Here is a 17,335-nt window from a genome sequence, read left to right on the forward strand (position 1 = left end):
ATGCTGAGTGAAGGTGACACTGTACAGAGTATAATGACATTCAAAACATTCATTGGGTGTGAAGCACATCCTGTCCTTGGCAGTCTAGTTATGTTGGACGAAATGACGGGATCTGTAGACATTCAGGAAATAGCTGGATTAGGAAAGGTTGTTCTACAACACTAGGATGAAGAGCAAATGGCAGCCTCCTAGATGTAGCATCGAGAGCACCATAGTATAACAAGAGAACATGGTGACACCAGCAACATTGGATCTATAGAGGATTTATATCCGGATCTATAGATGAAAAAAATTCATCAAAACAGGCATAGCATCTTTTCAATATTATAGAGCAGTGGTTTTCATCTGTTCACTGGCGCTTATGTTCGAATCAGTTCCCAGAATCCTGTCATGTTGGGAATGATTCTGGGAGCTGAATACAAAATGTCGTGAAGTATAAAGGTGGAGGGGGTTTGGGATGGGAGGGAGAAGCAAAGGATCTGCTTTGTTTTCTGCTAGAACCCCAGGTCCATCAACTTGATCCAGTGTAAGGTAGTGGTTGGGAGGCAGACCAAGATACAAAACAGTGGCACATACGTTGAATCCTTCACTGGGTGAGTTATGTGCAGTAAGACCCTTCATAGAGTACAATTCCATCTCTGAGTATCTACATACAGCCCAGACAGTCTGATTCTGGGATAAATGTAGGAGGGAGGTTTTATACAGTTGATTCTTAAACCATCCAAACATTTCCTGGCATACTGCAAGATCATATCCTTTTCAAATAAGCTGATGTTTCAGATGAGCAGATGCTGCTTACGGCAGATACTGTCTGGGGAGCCTCCGAGGTAGATGAATGGATTTCTCACTGTCTATCCTCTTGAATCTTGTGCATATACATACATTTGACTTGCTACAGCAGGGCTGGGCAGGGGACATTTCTGCCTCAACCCCCTGGCCAGCCACACAAGTACCGTCATGTCACTTAGCTGTTCATTTTTCATGGTTTGTTGTTTTGGGGTTTTTTCTTTTGGGGGGGGGGCACTGTGGGGAGTTGAGATGCAAAGCCACTGCAGTTTGGGAGGGTTTTCTGATCCATATTGAACATTTTTGGGGCAGAAACTTCCTTTTTACATCTGACTCGGAGATGGAGGGGGGGACTCAGAAACTCCTTATTTTGTTGGTTAGTCAGGATAACTTGCTACCCCCCTTAACTACATCACATTGGATTCTCCCATGCTCCACAGGATTAGAGACCTTCAGCCAGCTTCCATGGAGGGATGATGATGGGACAGTGAGTAAACACATATATTGTTGGTTTATGATAAAAGTGTGGGCACTTATAATGGCAATCCTCATAGCACAGTGCACCCTTTGTTTACGTGGGGGATCTGTTTCGGACTCCACTGCGTAAAACAAATAACTCATATACTCGAGCCCCATTTAAATAAATGGAGCTCGTGCACGTGGTGGTGCGGCAGCATGCACCTCATTCATCCCGATGGGACACGCCGTCCCTTCCTCCCTGTGTGGCTTTCAGCATATGCTGAAAGCCGCATAAAGTGCACCCACATATGACGCGGGCACACTGTAATGTCTACCCACCCCCAAGGAGTTCAAAAATATAGTAGCATTGATTCATATAAAAAAAGTTCTAGTAGTATCCATCTCCATTGAGATCAGGTGTTCTGTAAAGCTAATGGATGCCTTTTCCTAATCCTAGTATGTACCTAGTACGTACTTTTTGCGCGTCTGAAACGCGCCTGAATTAAATATGGGATATGACCTAATCATTCTTCTAAGAAGACAAGCATTGATAAACCCTTGTCGTCAGAGGAACAATTACCTAATGAATGTACTGCTAAGCTTGTTTCCATTTTACAAACTCTCTTCTACAAGTGCAAGTAGTCAGGGCAAAATGTGATAAATTGCCTATACCCAGGCACACATCCGTCCTTCAGTGGAACATAATGTTCATGTATTTGACTGAATCAGAATTTCCAGACCAGCCTTTTCCTTGACAAAAATGTGGCTCCTGAATTTAATGCAGTTGCCCACCCCAGTATAGGGCAGTAGTTCTCAGCCTTTGACCTTCAGCTCCCAGAAGTCCCATCCACCATGGCCTGTAAAGCATTGTGGGATCTGAAGTCCAAACCATCTAAAGAGAGGCAGTCTGAGAACCACTGATATGGAAGCAGGATAGTTGCATTTCTCCATGACATCTTGCCTGAAATCAGGAAGCAAACTAAACTTCTATGATTACAGGTTTGTGTATGCTTCAGATGTAAATCTGATTTAATCTGCCACTGAACCATCTCTTGATCATACTCCCTACTTCTTCTCTGTATAGTTCCTTGTAAACAAGACATATGTTGTGGACTTCCCCCCGCTTTCCTCACCGAGGTCTTCTGCTTGACACATCTCGCCATTACTTGCCTTTGAGAGCCATTCTGGAGACACTGGTATGTCTTAGAGAAGTATTCCCACCTCGGGGACTTTTCACTACCCTTGAGTTGGTAGCCGCTTACAAAAACCTCAGCCATCTTATAGAGAATCACTGGAACCCAGTGTATGAGTGACCATACAGATGTTTTACACTACTGCTCCAAGAATTTGTTACCATTGCTCATGCTAAGTGGGGATTCTGGGAATTAGTCAAAAATAGCGGTGTAATTTTTCACTAAGTTTCTTCTCAAAGGAAGCAATACATAACTTTTCCAGTTTTCTTCTCACTCCAATAAGGTTTTTGAAACTTTGGTTGTTTTGCATGGAAAACAGCATTTTGTGCAAAGGGAGCAGCTTTTTCTGTGTAGAAAATAGCATTTCTACACAAAAAGATGGAGTACAGTGGACCCTCGTTATACACTGGGGTTTGGTTCCAAGATCCCCTGTGGATAACAAAATGAGTGGATGCTCAAGTCCCATTAAATATAATGACAGAGCAAAATGGTGTCTCTTATAAAAAAATGGAAAAATCAAGGTTTGATATTTGAAATTTATACTTTTTTTGAACATTTTCAAACTGTGGATGCTTGAATCCATGTATAAAAAAATCCGTGTATAAGAAGGGCCGACTGTACTTTCTCTGTTCCAAGAAATACAGTACCCTTTTCTGGTTCCTAGATGTAGTGGCCCCTTTGTAGCCAGCTTGTCCTGTTGTAGCTGTAATACATTGTTGCTGGCAGTGCAACACTCAGATCTAGAACAAAAGGCAAGGAGGATGTACATCCATGTCAGTCTTCAGGTCTCATTATATTCAAATATTTCATGGCTTATTTAGAACTATGCACTGAAACATTGAGTAGTATTGATTAGGCTGCTCATGTATTTGTGTACTGCTTGGCATATCAGTATACCTAAAGCCAGTCTCTGCTGAATTACTTTCGCCTCCCTTTGTTAAAAACATCCATCCACACTCCTCTGTGTCTCATGCATACATTTCCTGTCTCATGCAGAGTGCATGTACACACATACACCTATGGGGTCTGCATAAGAATGTTGCAGTATAAAAGTGTAATTTAGAGCATGGTTTCGTGAAACCACAGGCAAAGCATTTTTTGAGCCACTACGCCAAGGGCAGGATGAATGCAGCCTGTTTGTTTTGAACCCTAGGTGAACTCTGTAGGACTGCCCCTTGAGAACACCTTCCAGCAATTATTGCTGATCAAAAAATAAATGGCTAATGAATTTCGCCTGAGTATGGCAAGAATGACTTTCAGCTGTTCTCCGAATCCCCAGGATGCCATGGCCTACAACAAATTCAATGTATTTCACTGGCACATAGTGGACGATCCTTCCTTTCCCTACGAGAGCATGGTGTTCCCGGATCTCAGTCAGAAGGTAAAGTGTACATCTCCTTCTCACTCAGCTGTCTTCTTGTTAGCAGTGAATGTAGTCCAAAGAGCTCTAAGTGATCTGTTCTTCGCAAGGGAGTTCCTCCCCGTTGACTACAAAACTCTTGGGAAACAGGTTTCCATAATGGAACTTAGTGCTTCCAACTTTCTGGAAACTATAGTCTTATGCATTCATCTTTCCTGAAGTGTATTAGACACTTTGTACAGGAAGGGCAGAAGCAAAGCAAATCTGATGTTCTCTGCCAGTCTCTAGAAAGGTTATTGAATGGCATAATAGCATGGGCTTCTCCTACATAGTCATGTTTTTCTGCTGTAGTGAAAAAGGCCATCCTGATAGCCCACCGGTTGAGGTACACTGTCTTTCTCCAAACTTCTAAGAGTGAACAAGATCTCTGACAAATATGAGCAATTGCCATATAGGTTCCAAGCGGACAGCTGTGCTGGGGGCAAGGAACAATTATTTCCCCTGTATCTTTCCAGTGGGTCACAGAGATATGTCACTTCCAGGTTTGGCCAGAAATTGGTCTTTTGTCAAAGGGATAAAAGCCATTGGGAGCTGTAATGGAGTAGCAGGGGTTGAATCTAACCAAACAGTATTTTTTGTCATGTTTTGGGAAGGCTTTTGTTGAAATATTTGGACAGCTGTTTTTTTTTTAACTGGTCGTTGGAGGATTCTCCAGACTATCCGGGTATCCAGGTTTGGGACCACAAAGGTCACCTATGGGCCACACCTTTTCCTTTACTGATCTAGATAGAAATTTAAGCCTAAATCCAATTACCAGTCCCATATAAAAGCCCACATTGAACTTTTCATTAATAAATCACTCATTAATTGAGCACCATAAGATGTGTCTCCAGTTTTCCGCTGATTACACTGGATGTTCCCCAGTTGTTATTTCCTTTGCTAGTCCTATACAAAGTAGACCTATTTAATTAGTGCAGTTTCCATAAGTGCTAATTTAACAGTCAGCAGCTGGTTCAAAGGGTCTAGTCTAGTCGAAACCAGCAATTGGGTTTAAGCTTGTAACTCAGGTTTCTCTCTTGAGTGCTGCAGTCCAGGGACATGGTTAATCATTCAGAAGGAACCAGTGACACTGTGCTTTTTCAGGGGGCCTACAACCCTGCCACTCACGTGTACACAGCTAGCGACGTCAAAACCGTGATTGAGTATGCCCGGCTACGTGGGATCAGGGTGATCTCAGAATTTGACACTCCTGGTCACACCCAGTCTTGGGGTCCAGGTAAGAGCTGACCTGTGGTGACCACATGAATATTTCCTGTTCTTAGCTTTGCAAGAATCTCTCCCCCCCTGCTATTGCTTTTTGTTTGAACAGAATCTGCAACCCTAATTTTGCTCCTGCCTTAGACTGCTTATTTTGTTGTTTTATTGTTAGGTATTCCTGGCTTGTTGACTCCTTGCTATGCAGGCCCAAAGCCCTCTGGATCCTACGGTCCCATCAATCCTATCCTCAATACAACATATGAGTTCATGACCAAGTTCTTCGCTGAAGTTAGTACAGTGTTCCCAGACTTCTACATACACCTGGGTGGAGATGAGGTCGACTTCACATGCTGGTTGGTTTTGCCCCTTCAGTAAGGATGGGTGATGTCTCAGGTTGGAGGGGGAAGGATATTGGAAACTGGGTTGGCTTCAGTAGCTGACAGCTCCTCACACTCCAGGATGAGACAGCAACTTTGAAAATAACGACTAGGAGAAGAAAGTGAGAAAAGTTCATGTTTTTGGACTGCAAGTGTACCAAAAGTAATTTTTCCATGTTCTTCTGAGAAATGAAATATAGGAAATCCTTTCTCCAAAAATCTTCCTCCATCATTAGAATTGCTAAACATTCAGTCCAGTACTTCTGTTTCTCTGTGGCTAATAGGCATGCTTTACTTAATGTAATTCATTTTTCCTTGTGATCCCAAGGACTAGAATCATGCTGTCTTGTAGAAAGTGAACTAAAGTATCTCTGCCTTATGTAATTCTTAATATCTTCATGCATGCCATTAATGTATAGGATAGGAGGTTTTAGCCTTGGAGGGAGGCATTTGTTGCTCAAAGTCTTGCATGCCAGCTGTTGTCTAGTTCTGTCTTGATCTTCTCCTTCCCATGCAGGAAGTCTAATCCAGATATTGAGGAATTCATGCAGAAAATGGGGTTTGGCCAAAACTACACCAGGCTGGAGTCCTACTACATCCAAAGGTAATGTCCCTTCCTCCCAATTACCAGGAGCTTGGATGAAGCAAAATCATTGCTCAGCCTTCTTTTCAAAGTCAGGTTACCACCATATGTGCTCATTTACAATGCATCATTCCCTGGGAGCCTAGGAGCTGCCTTAAACCAGTAAAGCCAGCTCCAGTCTTCCAAGTAATGTTTCTCTTTTTGTGCCCAAAAAGATAGGCGTTTCATTATTGGTGTGTGACTTGTGTCAAGAGAACGGTTTAATTTCCTCTGCTTTAGACCCATCCATGGAAATGTGATCCATTTTCTTGTTCTATTTTATTATATTGTTGTTGATCCTCCAGATGTTTTGGACTTCACCTCCCAGAAGCCCCAGCTAGCATGGCCAATTTTGGGGATCTGTGGATTTTGAATATTAAACATCTAGAGAATTACTGCTCTAGGAGGAAGGCCATTCTTTTTCCTTCATATCTGGCAAATTGATCCAAGATGGCACGTGGGCTTGCAATTTTATACACCAGAGATGGGAGATTCTTTAGTTCTCCAGACGTCTTACATTTCAGCCGTCAGAAGCCCCCAGCATTAATGGTATGGCAAGGGATTATGGGACCTGTAGTCCAAAACACCTGAAAGTTCCAAGACTCCCTATCCCTGCTATGCCATCTTCTTTGTTAAGTCCTATACTGTATAACAAACTGGGACTTAGTTCTGAATAGCCTTTTGTCAGATTGCACTATTCAATCTGAATTTCCTCTTTTCTTCTCCACCCCAGAGATGTATGTACTTCTTGATTTCCATCTTTGAAAATGCTGATGGCTTCCGTAAAAGCCTTTGAAGTAGGGGGACCAATGAGAAGAGGAAAAAACCTTTCCAGGAACAGGAATCTTGCATGGGTGGGAAGCAACTCTTTGCCTTTAGCAACTTTTCTCTTTACTCCAGGCTGCTGGATATAGTCTCTTCCTATGGCAAGGGCTACGTGGTGTGGCAGGAAGTTTTTGATAATGAAGTGAAGGTAAGCAAACCTTTAGTGGTGTGTGTGTGTGTGTGTGTGTGTGTGTGTAGATTATTTGCATTCCTAACCCTCCTTTCCTCCAGTGAGGTCAACACATCAATATGGCCCTTTTTATTCTCACAACAGCATTATGAGGTAGATCATTCTGGGCCAGAGCCACTCAGTGAATATCAGGGCCCCATTGGGACATGAACTTGGATCTTCCAAAGGGCAGTCCCACACTCTAGTTGCTCACAATGTGCTGTCTCTCAAACTTTTCACAAATGTTTTTGTTTCCACACTCCCTCATACCCAAATATTTTGAATCACTTAGTGCATGTGAAGGTATACATTCACCTTACATCTTCTCTTTCTTTTTCTCCCACAACTGTCTTTATTTGTGAGGACAGCTTGGCAGAGGCTGCATTATAAATCTCTGGCAACAGGATCTTGCAGTGTAAAAAGACCATGCATATCCAGTCTCTTTTCTTTTTTTGAACCACAGCTCCCATAATCCTCTAGCCAGCTAGTCATGTTGAAGCCTGTATCCTAAGAATCTCAGGTCTTTTGTTTAACTTCTAGCTTTTGAAATAAAATCTTTTATTGTTGTTATTTGTCTTCAAGTTGGCCTCAACTTATGGTGACCCTGTAAAAATGACCTGAACGCACATAACAACAACAATAAATGAGAAACTTCCACAAAACCATGATATAAACATCCCTGTTGAGGTACTGCAAAATCATGGTTGTGGCTTCCTTTATTGAATGTGTAATGTGGTTTTCTTCTTTTTCCAATCCCTTCCCCCATTCCAAACATTGTTATTTGTTCCAGTAAGTCATGGCATCTTGTGATGTGCACAGAGTGCAAAACATGTGAAATAAAATCTTTACTTCTCTTATTTTGTTTTTCTTAAACATCAGGGGCAAGGAATCTTTGATTCCTTTGATTCCAGCTTACAGAAACCCCAGCCAACATGGTCAGTAGTAGGAGATTGTGGGAGCTGTGGTCCAAAACATCTGACGGGCCAAAGATATACATCCCTGCTGTGCAGCAAACATTTTTATCTGCCACTTTTTACTGTTTTCTCTCTTTTTCTCATCATTATTTAACAGATTTCTAGCATGACAGATGACTATAGTGTGTCTTAAAACATTTACAATTAAAAAAAGAAAAAAGTTTCTAATCCTCAAGGGCAGCATGTAAGTCATGTCTGGCAAAGAATCAGAAGTCAGAGGTAGGATTCTGGACACCTTGGCTTGTAATCAAGAGGTGTTTCATATTTTTAACATGACTATATTTTAAACGAAAACTGGCATGTGGAGAACTCGTAAAGTATGTTAGGCTGGAACCATGCTCCTGAGATGCTAGGTTTCCATAGGCATAAAGGTATGGGATGTTTTATAATTATAATTGACATGTTTCTTCCCATGCTTTTCTTTCTTTTTGGTAAAATGTTTACTAAGCTGGCACCATGTATTTATTTATTTTATTTCTGTACTGAGAGCCAGCGTGGTGTGGTAGTGTGAGCATAGGGCTAGGACTTTGGAAATCAGGGTTCGATTCCCCCTCAATCCTCTAAACCCATTGAGTGACCTTGGGCAAGGCACATTTTCTCAGCCCTAGAAAACCCCATGATCATAAGTTGGAAACTACTTGAAGGCACACAACAATATCAATTTCTGTATTGCCTCCCAGTCCACAAGGGCTCCCAAGGTGCTGAGCAAATAAAAACCAATTAAAGCCACAAAAAGATATTAAAATAGTGTTTAAAAAACTCTAAAAACTCAGAAAAGCAGTCTTAACTTCTGTCATTTTACCCGCTTCTTCAAATATGCATTGCTTTTCACACTGTCTCACCTGCTGCTCAGATTTGGGGTGGGGGAAAGGCTAGGGAGACATTCACAAGCCTCATCCCAGTTTCTCTGTCTTGGCTCATTTTAGCCAAATCATGTCCTACCTCTGTTACCTTCTAAAAACATGAGCTAAGGGATCCGTTGCAAAAAAGTAAAGGGAATGCTTCCCTTTGGTTCAAGTCAAGTTCTCACCCACTGTTTTCCAGTTCCTGTCTTCTGTAAGTATGCTAAGCACAACCAGTACTAACAGCTGTCAAGGGACATAGGGACCACCCCAGCCCCATTTCTATTCCTTTGGGACTCAGGAGGCTGGTCTCATCTCTTTTATTAAAACTGAAAATGGTCACTTTCTACTTTAGAGAAAAATAGGTAGTAGTTTGAGCATTGGACTATGGCTCTGGAGACCAATGTTCAATTCCTGCTCAGCCATGAAACCCACTGGGTGGCCTTGGGCAAGTCACACTCTCTCAGCCTCAGGGAAAGGCAATGGCAAGGGCCTTAGCTTTGCCATAAGTTAGAAATGATTTGAAGGCACACAATACACACACACAGGATCTGGTCTCATACATTGTCTCCTTTGGCTAGGTGAAACCTGAGACTATCATACATGTATGGAAGGAAAATTCTGGGTCCTACCCACAGGAGATGGCTCGTGTCACCAAAGCTGGCTATCGAGCCCTGCTCTCTGCTCCATGGTATCTTAACCATATCTCTTATGGCCAGGATTGGATGGCAATTTATAAGGTGGAACCTCTTGCCTTTAAAGGTGTGTACTGTGTGTCGGTTTACTTTCTCGAATTTTGGTGACAAAGAGGTGGCATTAGAAGTGTTGTTATTGCAGAGCTCAGAACAGCATTTACAGTTCCCAGGATCCCCTAGCCAGAAATGGCCACTTATTTATTGTTGCTGTTGGAATTAATCATTAGCATTGTTATGGAGAATGGTTTGGTAGTAAATTTTGAAGTGTCAGGTCCTCACCAGAAGTCTTTTCATATTACCAGTTACAGTGCTGCGACTGAGAACTAGTGTGGTGGAATAGTTCAAGCATTGAACTGTGATCCTGGAACAGGATTAAAATCCTGACTTGGCCATGTAAACCCATTGGGTGACATTGGGCAAGTCACATTCTTTCAGCCTCAGAAGATGGCAATGGCAAAACCCCTCTGAGAAAACTTGCCAAGAAAACCCATTATAGGTTTGCATTAGAGTTGCCATAAGTTGAAAATTATTTGAAGGCTCCCAGCAGCAACAAGTGTTATGATTCCACTTTAACCACCAATGCATTAGCCTGCAGAATCCTGAGATTTGTAATGTAGTAAAGCACTAGAAATCTCTAATTGTGAATTTTAAACAATCTTTCCAATTTGACAAATCTCAGGTTTCCATAGGATGTTTCTATGGCAATTAAAGTGGTGTCATAGCACTATATTTGTCCAATGTGAAAGTCTCCATTGCAACGCCTCCCCTGAAACTTCAAAAGTGCAGTTAATTAATGTCTAATTAACAAATTGTAAGCCGCCTGATAGCCTTGGCTGAAGAGCGGGGTATAAATAAATTATTATTATTATTACTGTTGTTGTTGTTGTTGATTTGAAGCTATTTCTAGCAGTTTTAATCTCTCCCAGGATCATGATTTTAGAAGCCCAAGTGTTTGTAGGTGGCTTTATAACAAAGATAACACATACAAATATATCAAAGCTGGGGAAAAACCATTCCTCTTGAAGTTACTGGGGGGACTGCAGCTGAGTGCAGAAAACAAGCGAGTCCAAGGAGGATGGATGATGATGGCACACATTCTGCTTATTAAGAAATCCTCACACTTTAACCCTCTGAACCCTGAGAGAGAGGGAGGATTCATGATGCATTGCATTATAAAAAAGCTCAAGAAGAGAGTTCCCTAATGGGCCTGGAAATAAAGGAAAATCCACATGAGAAACAAAGGAAGGAACAAATAAGAAGAACATACAATTATTTCAGTTGTATGTACTCAGAAGTAGCTAGAGTAGGACAGCCTTACCCCCTAAACTCCCACACTTGGTGTCCTCTGGATATTTTGGACTACAAGATCCAGAATTCCCAATCATCAGCCCTCTTGGATCTTGAAGTTCAAAACATCTAGAATGAAACAGATTGGGGGAGGCTGCAATAGGACACAGAGGTCTTTACCTGCTGGTGGAAAGAAAGAAGGGAGGGAAACAACTGGACCTGCTGTGGAAGGTTCTTCCTGATGTTTAGGTGGAATCTGTTTTCCTTCAGTCTGAATCCATTACTCCATGTCCTAGTCTCTGGAGCAGCAGAAAACAAGCTCACTCCATCTTCAGTATGATATCCCTTCCAATATTTAAACATGGCTATCGTGTCACTGTTTAACTTTCTCTTCTTCAGCTAAACATACCCAGCTCCCTGAGCCGCTCCTCATAAGACATGGTTTCCAGACCATGTAAATAAATGAAAGAAACAGTATCTTTTTATACAAGCCAGCACAAGCTTTAACATCCACAGGGGAGGGCTTTCTCTTGGTCCCACCATCTTCACAGGCATGTTTGGTGAGGGCATGGGAAAAAGTCTTCCCTTCGATGGGAAGTCTAGTTGGCTCCTTGCTTTATTTGGATCATCAGGTAAAGACCGTTTTACTTGGACAAGACTGAGTTGTAAATTATATAACAGTTGCATGAGTGAAGTAATATTCTGTAGTTTAGTATAGTTTAGTTTTCATCTGTTAATTGTAATTACAGTCATCCCTGTATTTGGTTAATTTGTGTTCTCTAGGAATCTCTAGGTCCTCCAGCACAACTCTATGGTCAAAGTCTGCCAGAAGTCATGTTGAAGGACCTAGAAATTCCTAGGGAGAAAAATTCTCTAGGCATCTGTAGGTCCTCTGGTGCAGTTCTATGGTCAACTTCTGGCAGATGTTGACCATAGAGTTGGACTGGAGAATTTAGGGGCTGTGCAGACCATCCATTAAGACTGGCATGGGGGCGGAGTCGGGGCATGGCATCCACTCAACGCACGCCCCAACTCTGCCCTCATGGCGGCGTGATGCCATGTGTCACACCACATGGTGAGTGCCATCATGGTCCTCTTCTGGTGCTACGTCCACGTGATGCAGTTCCAAAGGAGCACTGTAAAGCCATGGCACTGGCGGCTATGGCGTCCTTTCCAAGGTGCAAAAGGGAGCTGCTTTTTGCATCTCCTTTTTGCACCCTGGAAAGGCCAGATTGGGGCCACAGCATGCAATTGCCGCAGTCTCGTTCTGGCAAAGATGGAGGCAGCTGCAGGCCACCCCTTCAGGGGAGGTCTGCACAGCCCCCTAGAAATTAATAGAGAGGTGTTCTCTCAGGTAGAAAAAAATAATGTTTTTTTATTTGCAATTTTTCCATTTTCACAGGGGTCCTGTACCCCTAACCCCAGCAAATGTGGTGGGGTCCACTGTTTGTTTTATATGTGTTTTAACTGTTGGAATCATAGTTTTGCAATATTGTTGTTTATACTTTCTTTAACTTTTTATAATGAGATTTTCAATTTAGTCTTGTTTTAAACTTTTGGAAGCAGCCTTGGAGCCCATTCCAGGAGAAAGGCAGGATATACATGCAGTAATTCAAAGAAACAAGAGATTGGTTGCATTCTTTGAGTGTAGTATTCTTTATCCTTTATTTTTATGTATCTGCAAAAATCATTACTACTTTATAAGAAACTCATTGATGGAACAATATATCTTTGACTTTTCCTGACAGGCAGCCCAGAGCAGAAAAAACTGGTGATTGGCGGGGAGGCCTGTATGTGGGGTGAATTTGTAGATGTGACCAATTTGACCCCAAGACTCTGGTAAGATCAATGGGTGTTACACCAAGCCATTACACTGTGTTGTAAAGACTGGATTAGTCTCAAAGATACTACAAAATCCTACTGTATACTGGTACTCCAGCCGAACAGAGCAATGTCTTTGTACTTCGTAACAGCAGCCTTGAGCCCAGTGTTCTTCTACGTTTATCCCCAGTGAATATGGAGCAATAGCAGTCAGAAGAGAAGGGCCATATCCCAAGATGAGAGAGAGAATAGCTCCATATTTGCTATGTATGTGGAAGATTGCAGTTCAGTCACTGGTATTACCAGTTAGAGGAAGATCAGGTTACAGGCAAGGAAGAAAAACGACTGAGACATCTATCAGTCAAGATAGACAAGTCTAGTTCAGATCTTTTGGGTGACAGATCATTCCAGACATCATCATAGTTTCCACACACATACATGCTGCTCACCATGGTGAAGTGGTCAGAACAGAGAAGCAAAAATGTCTGGCCTGCTATGACTGTTTTTGAAGGTCCCAACGATCCCCCCCTCCATTTTAATTTTTTAAAATTATTTATTCATAATATCCATATCCACTACATACCAGGGGGAGGGAGGAGCAATTTCAACATTTTTCCTGCCCTGCCCTGAGCTGTTTTTGATCAGGAAAAACCTTTTTGTAAAATATGAAGTAAACCAAACATTGACTTCTGGTTTACTTCTTGGTTTAAAACAGGGCTCTCCTTGGTCTAAGAGAACTTGAAAGGAGGGTTAGAACCATGATGAAAGTGCCCTCCATGTTCCCTAGAGGTTGTGGAGGATATTTGAATAAATACAATTTAAAAATTAATAGATGGGGGCATGGTGGTAGAGAATGTGGGCCTCTGAAGTCTCATGAGGTTCAAGTGTGGCTACAGACCTCGGTAGTTGCTCAGCCCCAAGTCAGAGCATTAAACAATGATTGGATTGAGCTCACAGAGGGCTATGAAGAGGATAAAAATGGAGAGGACCACCACATACACCATCTCAGGGTGGATCTACATTGTAGAAATAATGCAGTTTGACACCACTTTAGGTGCTTGTAACTCCATCCTATGGGATCCTTCTTGCCAAAGAGTGTTAGTGCTTCACAAAACTACAAATCCCAGGATTCTGTAGGATGGAACTATGGCAGTTAAAATGGTGTCAAACTGCATTATTTTTACATTGTAGATGCATCCTCATGCTCCCTCACAGAAAGCTGGAATATAAATGTAGTAAATAAATGCATACATAAATGTAACCAGATATTGTCTGATGTGTGTGACAGATTCCTCAGAAGGTCCCGTTAGGTCAAAGCACAGATTCCTCCATTTCATTTCTTCTGTCCCAGCTGGAAAAGAACAAGAATGTTCAGTAGTACTTTTTAAAGGAACTAATATATGGTCATAATATTAAATTTTAATACTAATAATCATAATAATGAACAGAACTTGGAAATAATTCATTAAAAATTAATTCACTTCCCTCTAATTCATTAAATTTTCAACAATTAAAAAATTCATTATTTTAATATTTAAACACCAGTGGTGTTATTTTGAGTAAAGATTGCTGTTTCTCGTTAGTCTAATTCATTACTGGTCATTTCTGGCCACTAAAAAAATATTAATTTGGTGATTTAACAAATCAATTATTGACTTAATGTCTTTAACAGTTTAACTTTAAAACCTCAGGGTTAATGCTACTGTTTCCAGGCTCTGATTATTATTAATATTTTTGCTTGGATTGTCTTTATTAATACCCGGTGAGCCACCTTGAAAGGGCTTTCGAGCCTAAAAGGCAGACTCATTTTTAAAGAAAATAAATAAGTGCTTTTAAAATTTTCTTTAAGGCCCAGAGCCGGAGCTGTAGCTGAGAGATTATGGAGCAACCAGACTGTTAGGAACTTGCAAGATGCATATGTGAGGCTGGCAGACTTCCGATGCACACTGCTGAGGTAATGTTGCTTTCAATGCCTGCTGTTGCTGCTGTTGTGTGTCCTCAAGTCATTTCCGACTTATGGCAATCCTATGGTGAATCTATTATGGGGTTTTGTTGGCAAGATTTGTTCATAAGAGGTTTACTATTGCCTTTCCCTGAGGCTGAAAGAATGTGAGTTGCCCAAGTCATCTAGTGGGTTTCATGGCCAAGCTGGGAATTGAAGCCTGGTCTCCAGAGTCATAGTCCAACACTCATGCCACTATGCCACACTGGCTCCTTGCTTTCAATGCCGCCCCCCTTTTAAAAAAAACAACCCAAAAATCTGGTGCGCTGTTTGGCCACACAGACAGTTACAGTGCTTGTGCCTACTCTACTGTCTGGTTTCCCACAGTTTTGGATGATGGCTTCTAGAAAGCCCATAAGCAGGTCCAAAGAGCAAAAGCCCTGCACTTTATTAAATAGTAGAAGAATTTGCTTTTCTAGTTACTTCCTAATTTGAAGAAAGGGCAATAACATGCCTTGAACAGTCTCGAAAACGTTGAGAGGGCTGAAATGTCCCCAAGCATGGTAAAATAACCTACCAATTGAGTCTTCCTTATCCAAAATGGTTGAGACCAGAGGTGTTTTGGAATTTGGAATTTGGGATTTTGGAATACCTGTATTTGCATATGTGTATATAATGAGAGATCTTGCAGATGGGACCCAAGTTTAGACACAAAATTCCTTTTTCTTGCACATACAGCTAGCCTGGAGGTACTATTATACAATATTTTAATAATTTTCTGCATGAAACAAAGTTTGTGTACCTTAAACCACCCAAAAGCAAAGGTTTCCCACCCATGAAAAAAGTTTTGGCTTTTGGAATATTCTGGATTTTGGATGAAGGAGACTCAAATCTGTATGGTGTCCTCACCACACACTTGCGGGTTGGTATTGGTTATTTGCTAGCAAAAAACCCCACACTCAAGACATGTTTAAACCTTCCCCAACAATGAGATAGCAGTTTATTTATTTAAAAAGAAAACCTTTTAAAGTTCCACAGTGGAAGTCAATGTACACAAACGATCCATCCACACACAAAATGTGTTTATTGAGGGGAATGGATGCAGTTGTCAAGAATGTGTCCTCTAGGAGCAATCCAGGTGAAAGCTTGTATGCCTTTTCACCTGGGGATTGGAAAACAAGATTCATGTATCAATGCAAAAATGTGACTGAATGAATTCAACAGTGCTAATCCAAGAAGCTGAAACAAAAATAAACTGGACCGATTTAACTGTCCATAATAATGGTTAATATGTGATACTTTCTAAAATGAAAGCTTTTCACACAAAGGGAATAGCCACCACTACTTCGAAGGAGGAATATGGAATGTGTGATTCACCAAATGTTGTTGTGTTGCAGCACCCCTCAACCATTGCCTCTGCTGGCTAAGCTTGATGGGAGTTGCAGTCCAGCATCATCTGTAGGTTGCCCATCCTTGCTTTACAGCTTCTTTTGCTATCCTAATGCTGTCAGGTCCAATGTGTTGAACTGCAAAACCTATAATCCCTGACAAACAAGGTCAGCTGGCTATTCTGACTGTGTCTATTGAGTGTTTATAAGTCAACAGATCTAGCATGCATTTGCTGGAACCTTTCCATTCTAGTCTTCAGATTTCTCTGGTCTCCTACATATTTGTGCAGTCATGGGTAGTATTAAAGGGCATAGGGCACATTTTTTAAAGCACCAGTTTATCAGTTTCACATTTTTTATGCAGAGTGCTTTTTTAAAAGTTCCCTTAAGTATGATCTTCCACTGATCCGTGTCATTCATTTCTTCTCTGTTGCAGACGTGGAATCCAGGCAGAGCCACTTTTCACAGGATATTGTGATCATGAATTCAATGCATTTTGATTTGTGGGGTCTGCTCTTATTCCCTTCCAGCACATTATTTCAAGGAAGAAGAGAACAATTTTTTAACAAAAGTTTCAATGCAGTCAGTGCACAGTTGCTGCAAAATGTTTGTTTTTCTTTTAAAGAAGAACTTTTTTGTTTTTAAAGGAACAATTGGTTAAATAGTCTCAGAAAGAAAATACGCTTTTCTTTTCTGTGTCTGGGATTTTTCCCACCAACTGTTAGAAGTACTACGTCAGAGGATCGGTAGATACGGGTAATCATGAAATTGTTTTGGTAAGAAAGTGTAATAATTATTCCAGTGTATCTTATACACCAAGAGTGGGGAATGTGTGGCTTTTCAGATGTTGGCCCCCACATCTGGAAGGCCACATGTTGCATACTTATGCTCTGCATTTTATATGCCTGGAAGACATCAGCTCGCTGAATGTGGATGTACTACCATTTCCACCCCACCTTTTTTTGTTAAGGGATAGAGATGTGAAAGCCAGGAAAAAATGGAAAAATTAAGGGAAGAAAAGTGATCCCCCCTCCCCATTTTTTTCAAAGCATTTTTTCCCCCTGGAAAAATTGAAATAAAATGATTGTGGAAATTTTCTATTAGAATGACAAATAAAACATTTCAGACAAGATGTTCACATTTTTATTGACCAAAATCATTTCTAAAATATATGTAAGCAGAAGACTTTTATGTAAAACTGTCTGCAGTATTAGATCACTGCAATTCATGGTTGATTTCCTTTTTTAGTTCTTTTTATGGGAATGAATACCTTGACACATTAATAATAATAATAATAATAAAATTTTATTTATATACCGCCCTTCTAAAAATCAGGGC

At 41.1% G+C, this 17,335-nt stretch overlaps 2 protein-coding genes across 8 annotated transcripts in view; both read left to right on the plus strand.

Annotated features, from left to right (window-relative positions):
- PATL2 (PAT1 homolog 2) overlaps positions 1-17,335 on the plus strand; it is a 741,315-nt gene that overhangs the window by 30,890 nt on the left and 693,090 nt on the right. The gene's annotated exons all lie outside the window — the stretch shown is intronic.
- HEXA (hexosaminidase subunit alpha) lies at positions 757-17,129 on the plus strand. Of its 3 annotated transcripts, none has more exons than XM_042475665.1 (12): positions 757-827; positions 1,227-1,273; positions 2,330-2,441; positions 3,592-3,819; positions 4,942-5,074; positions 5,228-5,426; positions 5,950-6,036; positions 6,955-7,027; positions 9,446-9,626; positions 12,595-12,685; positions 14,517-14,621; positions 16,434-17,129. In XM_042475665.1, the coding sequence occupies exons 4-12, from the start codon at positions 3,655-3,657 to the stop codon at positions 16,495-16,497; spliced, it is 1,098 nt and encodes a 365-aa protein (XP_042331599.1). In that variant the 5' UTR covers positions 757-827; positions 1,227-1,273; positions 2,330-2,441; positions 3,592-3,654; the 3' UTR covers positions 16,498-17,129. The 3 variants fall into 3 exon arrangements, with proteins under 3 accessions (XP_042331599.1, XP_042331597.1, XP_042331598.1); XM_042475663.1 differs by having other exon boundaries at positions 3,718-3,819; XM_042475664.1 differs by having other exon boundaries at positions 3,718-3,819; positions 5,228-5,408.

Source organism: Sceloporus undulatus, chromosome 6, assembly GCF_019175285.1.
Source record: "Sceloporus undulatus isolate JIND9_A2432 ecotype Alabama chromosome 6, SceUnd_v1.1, whole genome shotgun sequence".
Classification (NCBI taxonomy): domain Eukaryota; kingdom Metazoa; phylum Chordata; class Lepidosauria; order Squamata; family Phrynosomatidae; genus Sceloporus; species Sceloporus undulatus.

What these genes read in the sequence shown, in the direction of transcription:
- HEXA (XM_042475663.1), top strand. Translation starts at nt 2,349, where the DNA reads ATGTTGTGGACTTCCCCCCGCTTTCCTCACCGAGGTCTTCTGCTTGAC. An exon ending in GAGTCCTACTACATCCAAAG is followed by an intron (nt 6,037 to 6,954) that starts GTAATGTCCCTT and finishes TCTTTACTCCAG; the next exon opens with GCTGCTGGATATAGTCTCTT. An exon ending in TTCCGATGCACACTGCTGAG is followed by an intron (nt 14,622 to 16,433) that starts GTAATGTTGCTT and finishes TCTCTGTTGCAG; the next exon opens with ACGTGGAATCCAGGCAGAGC.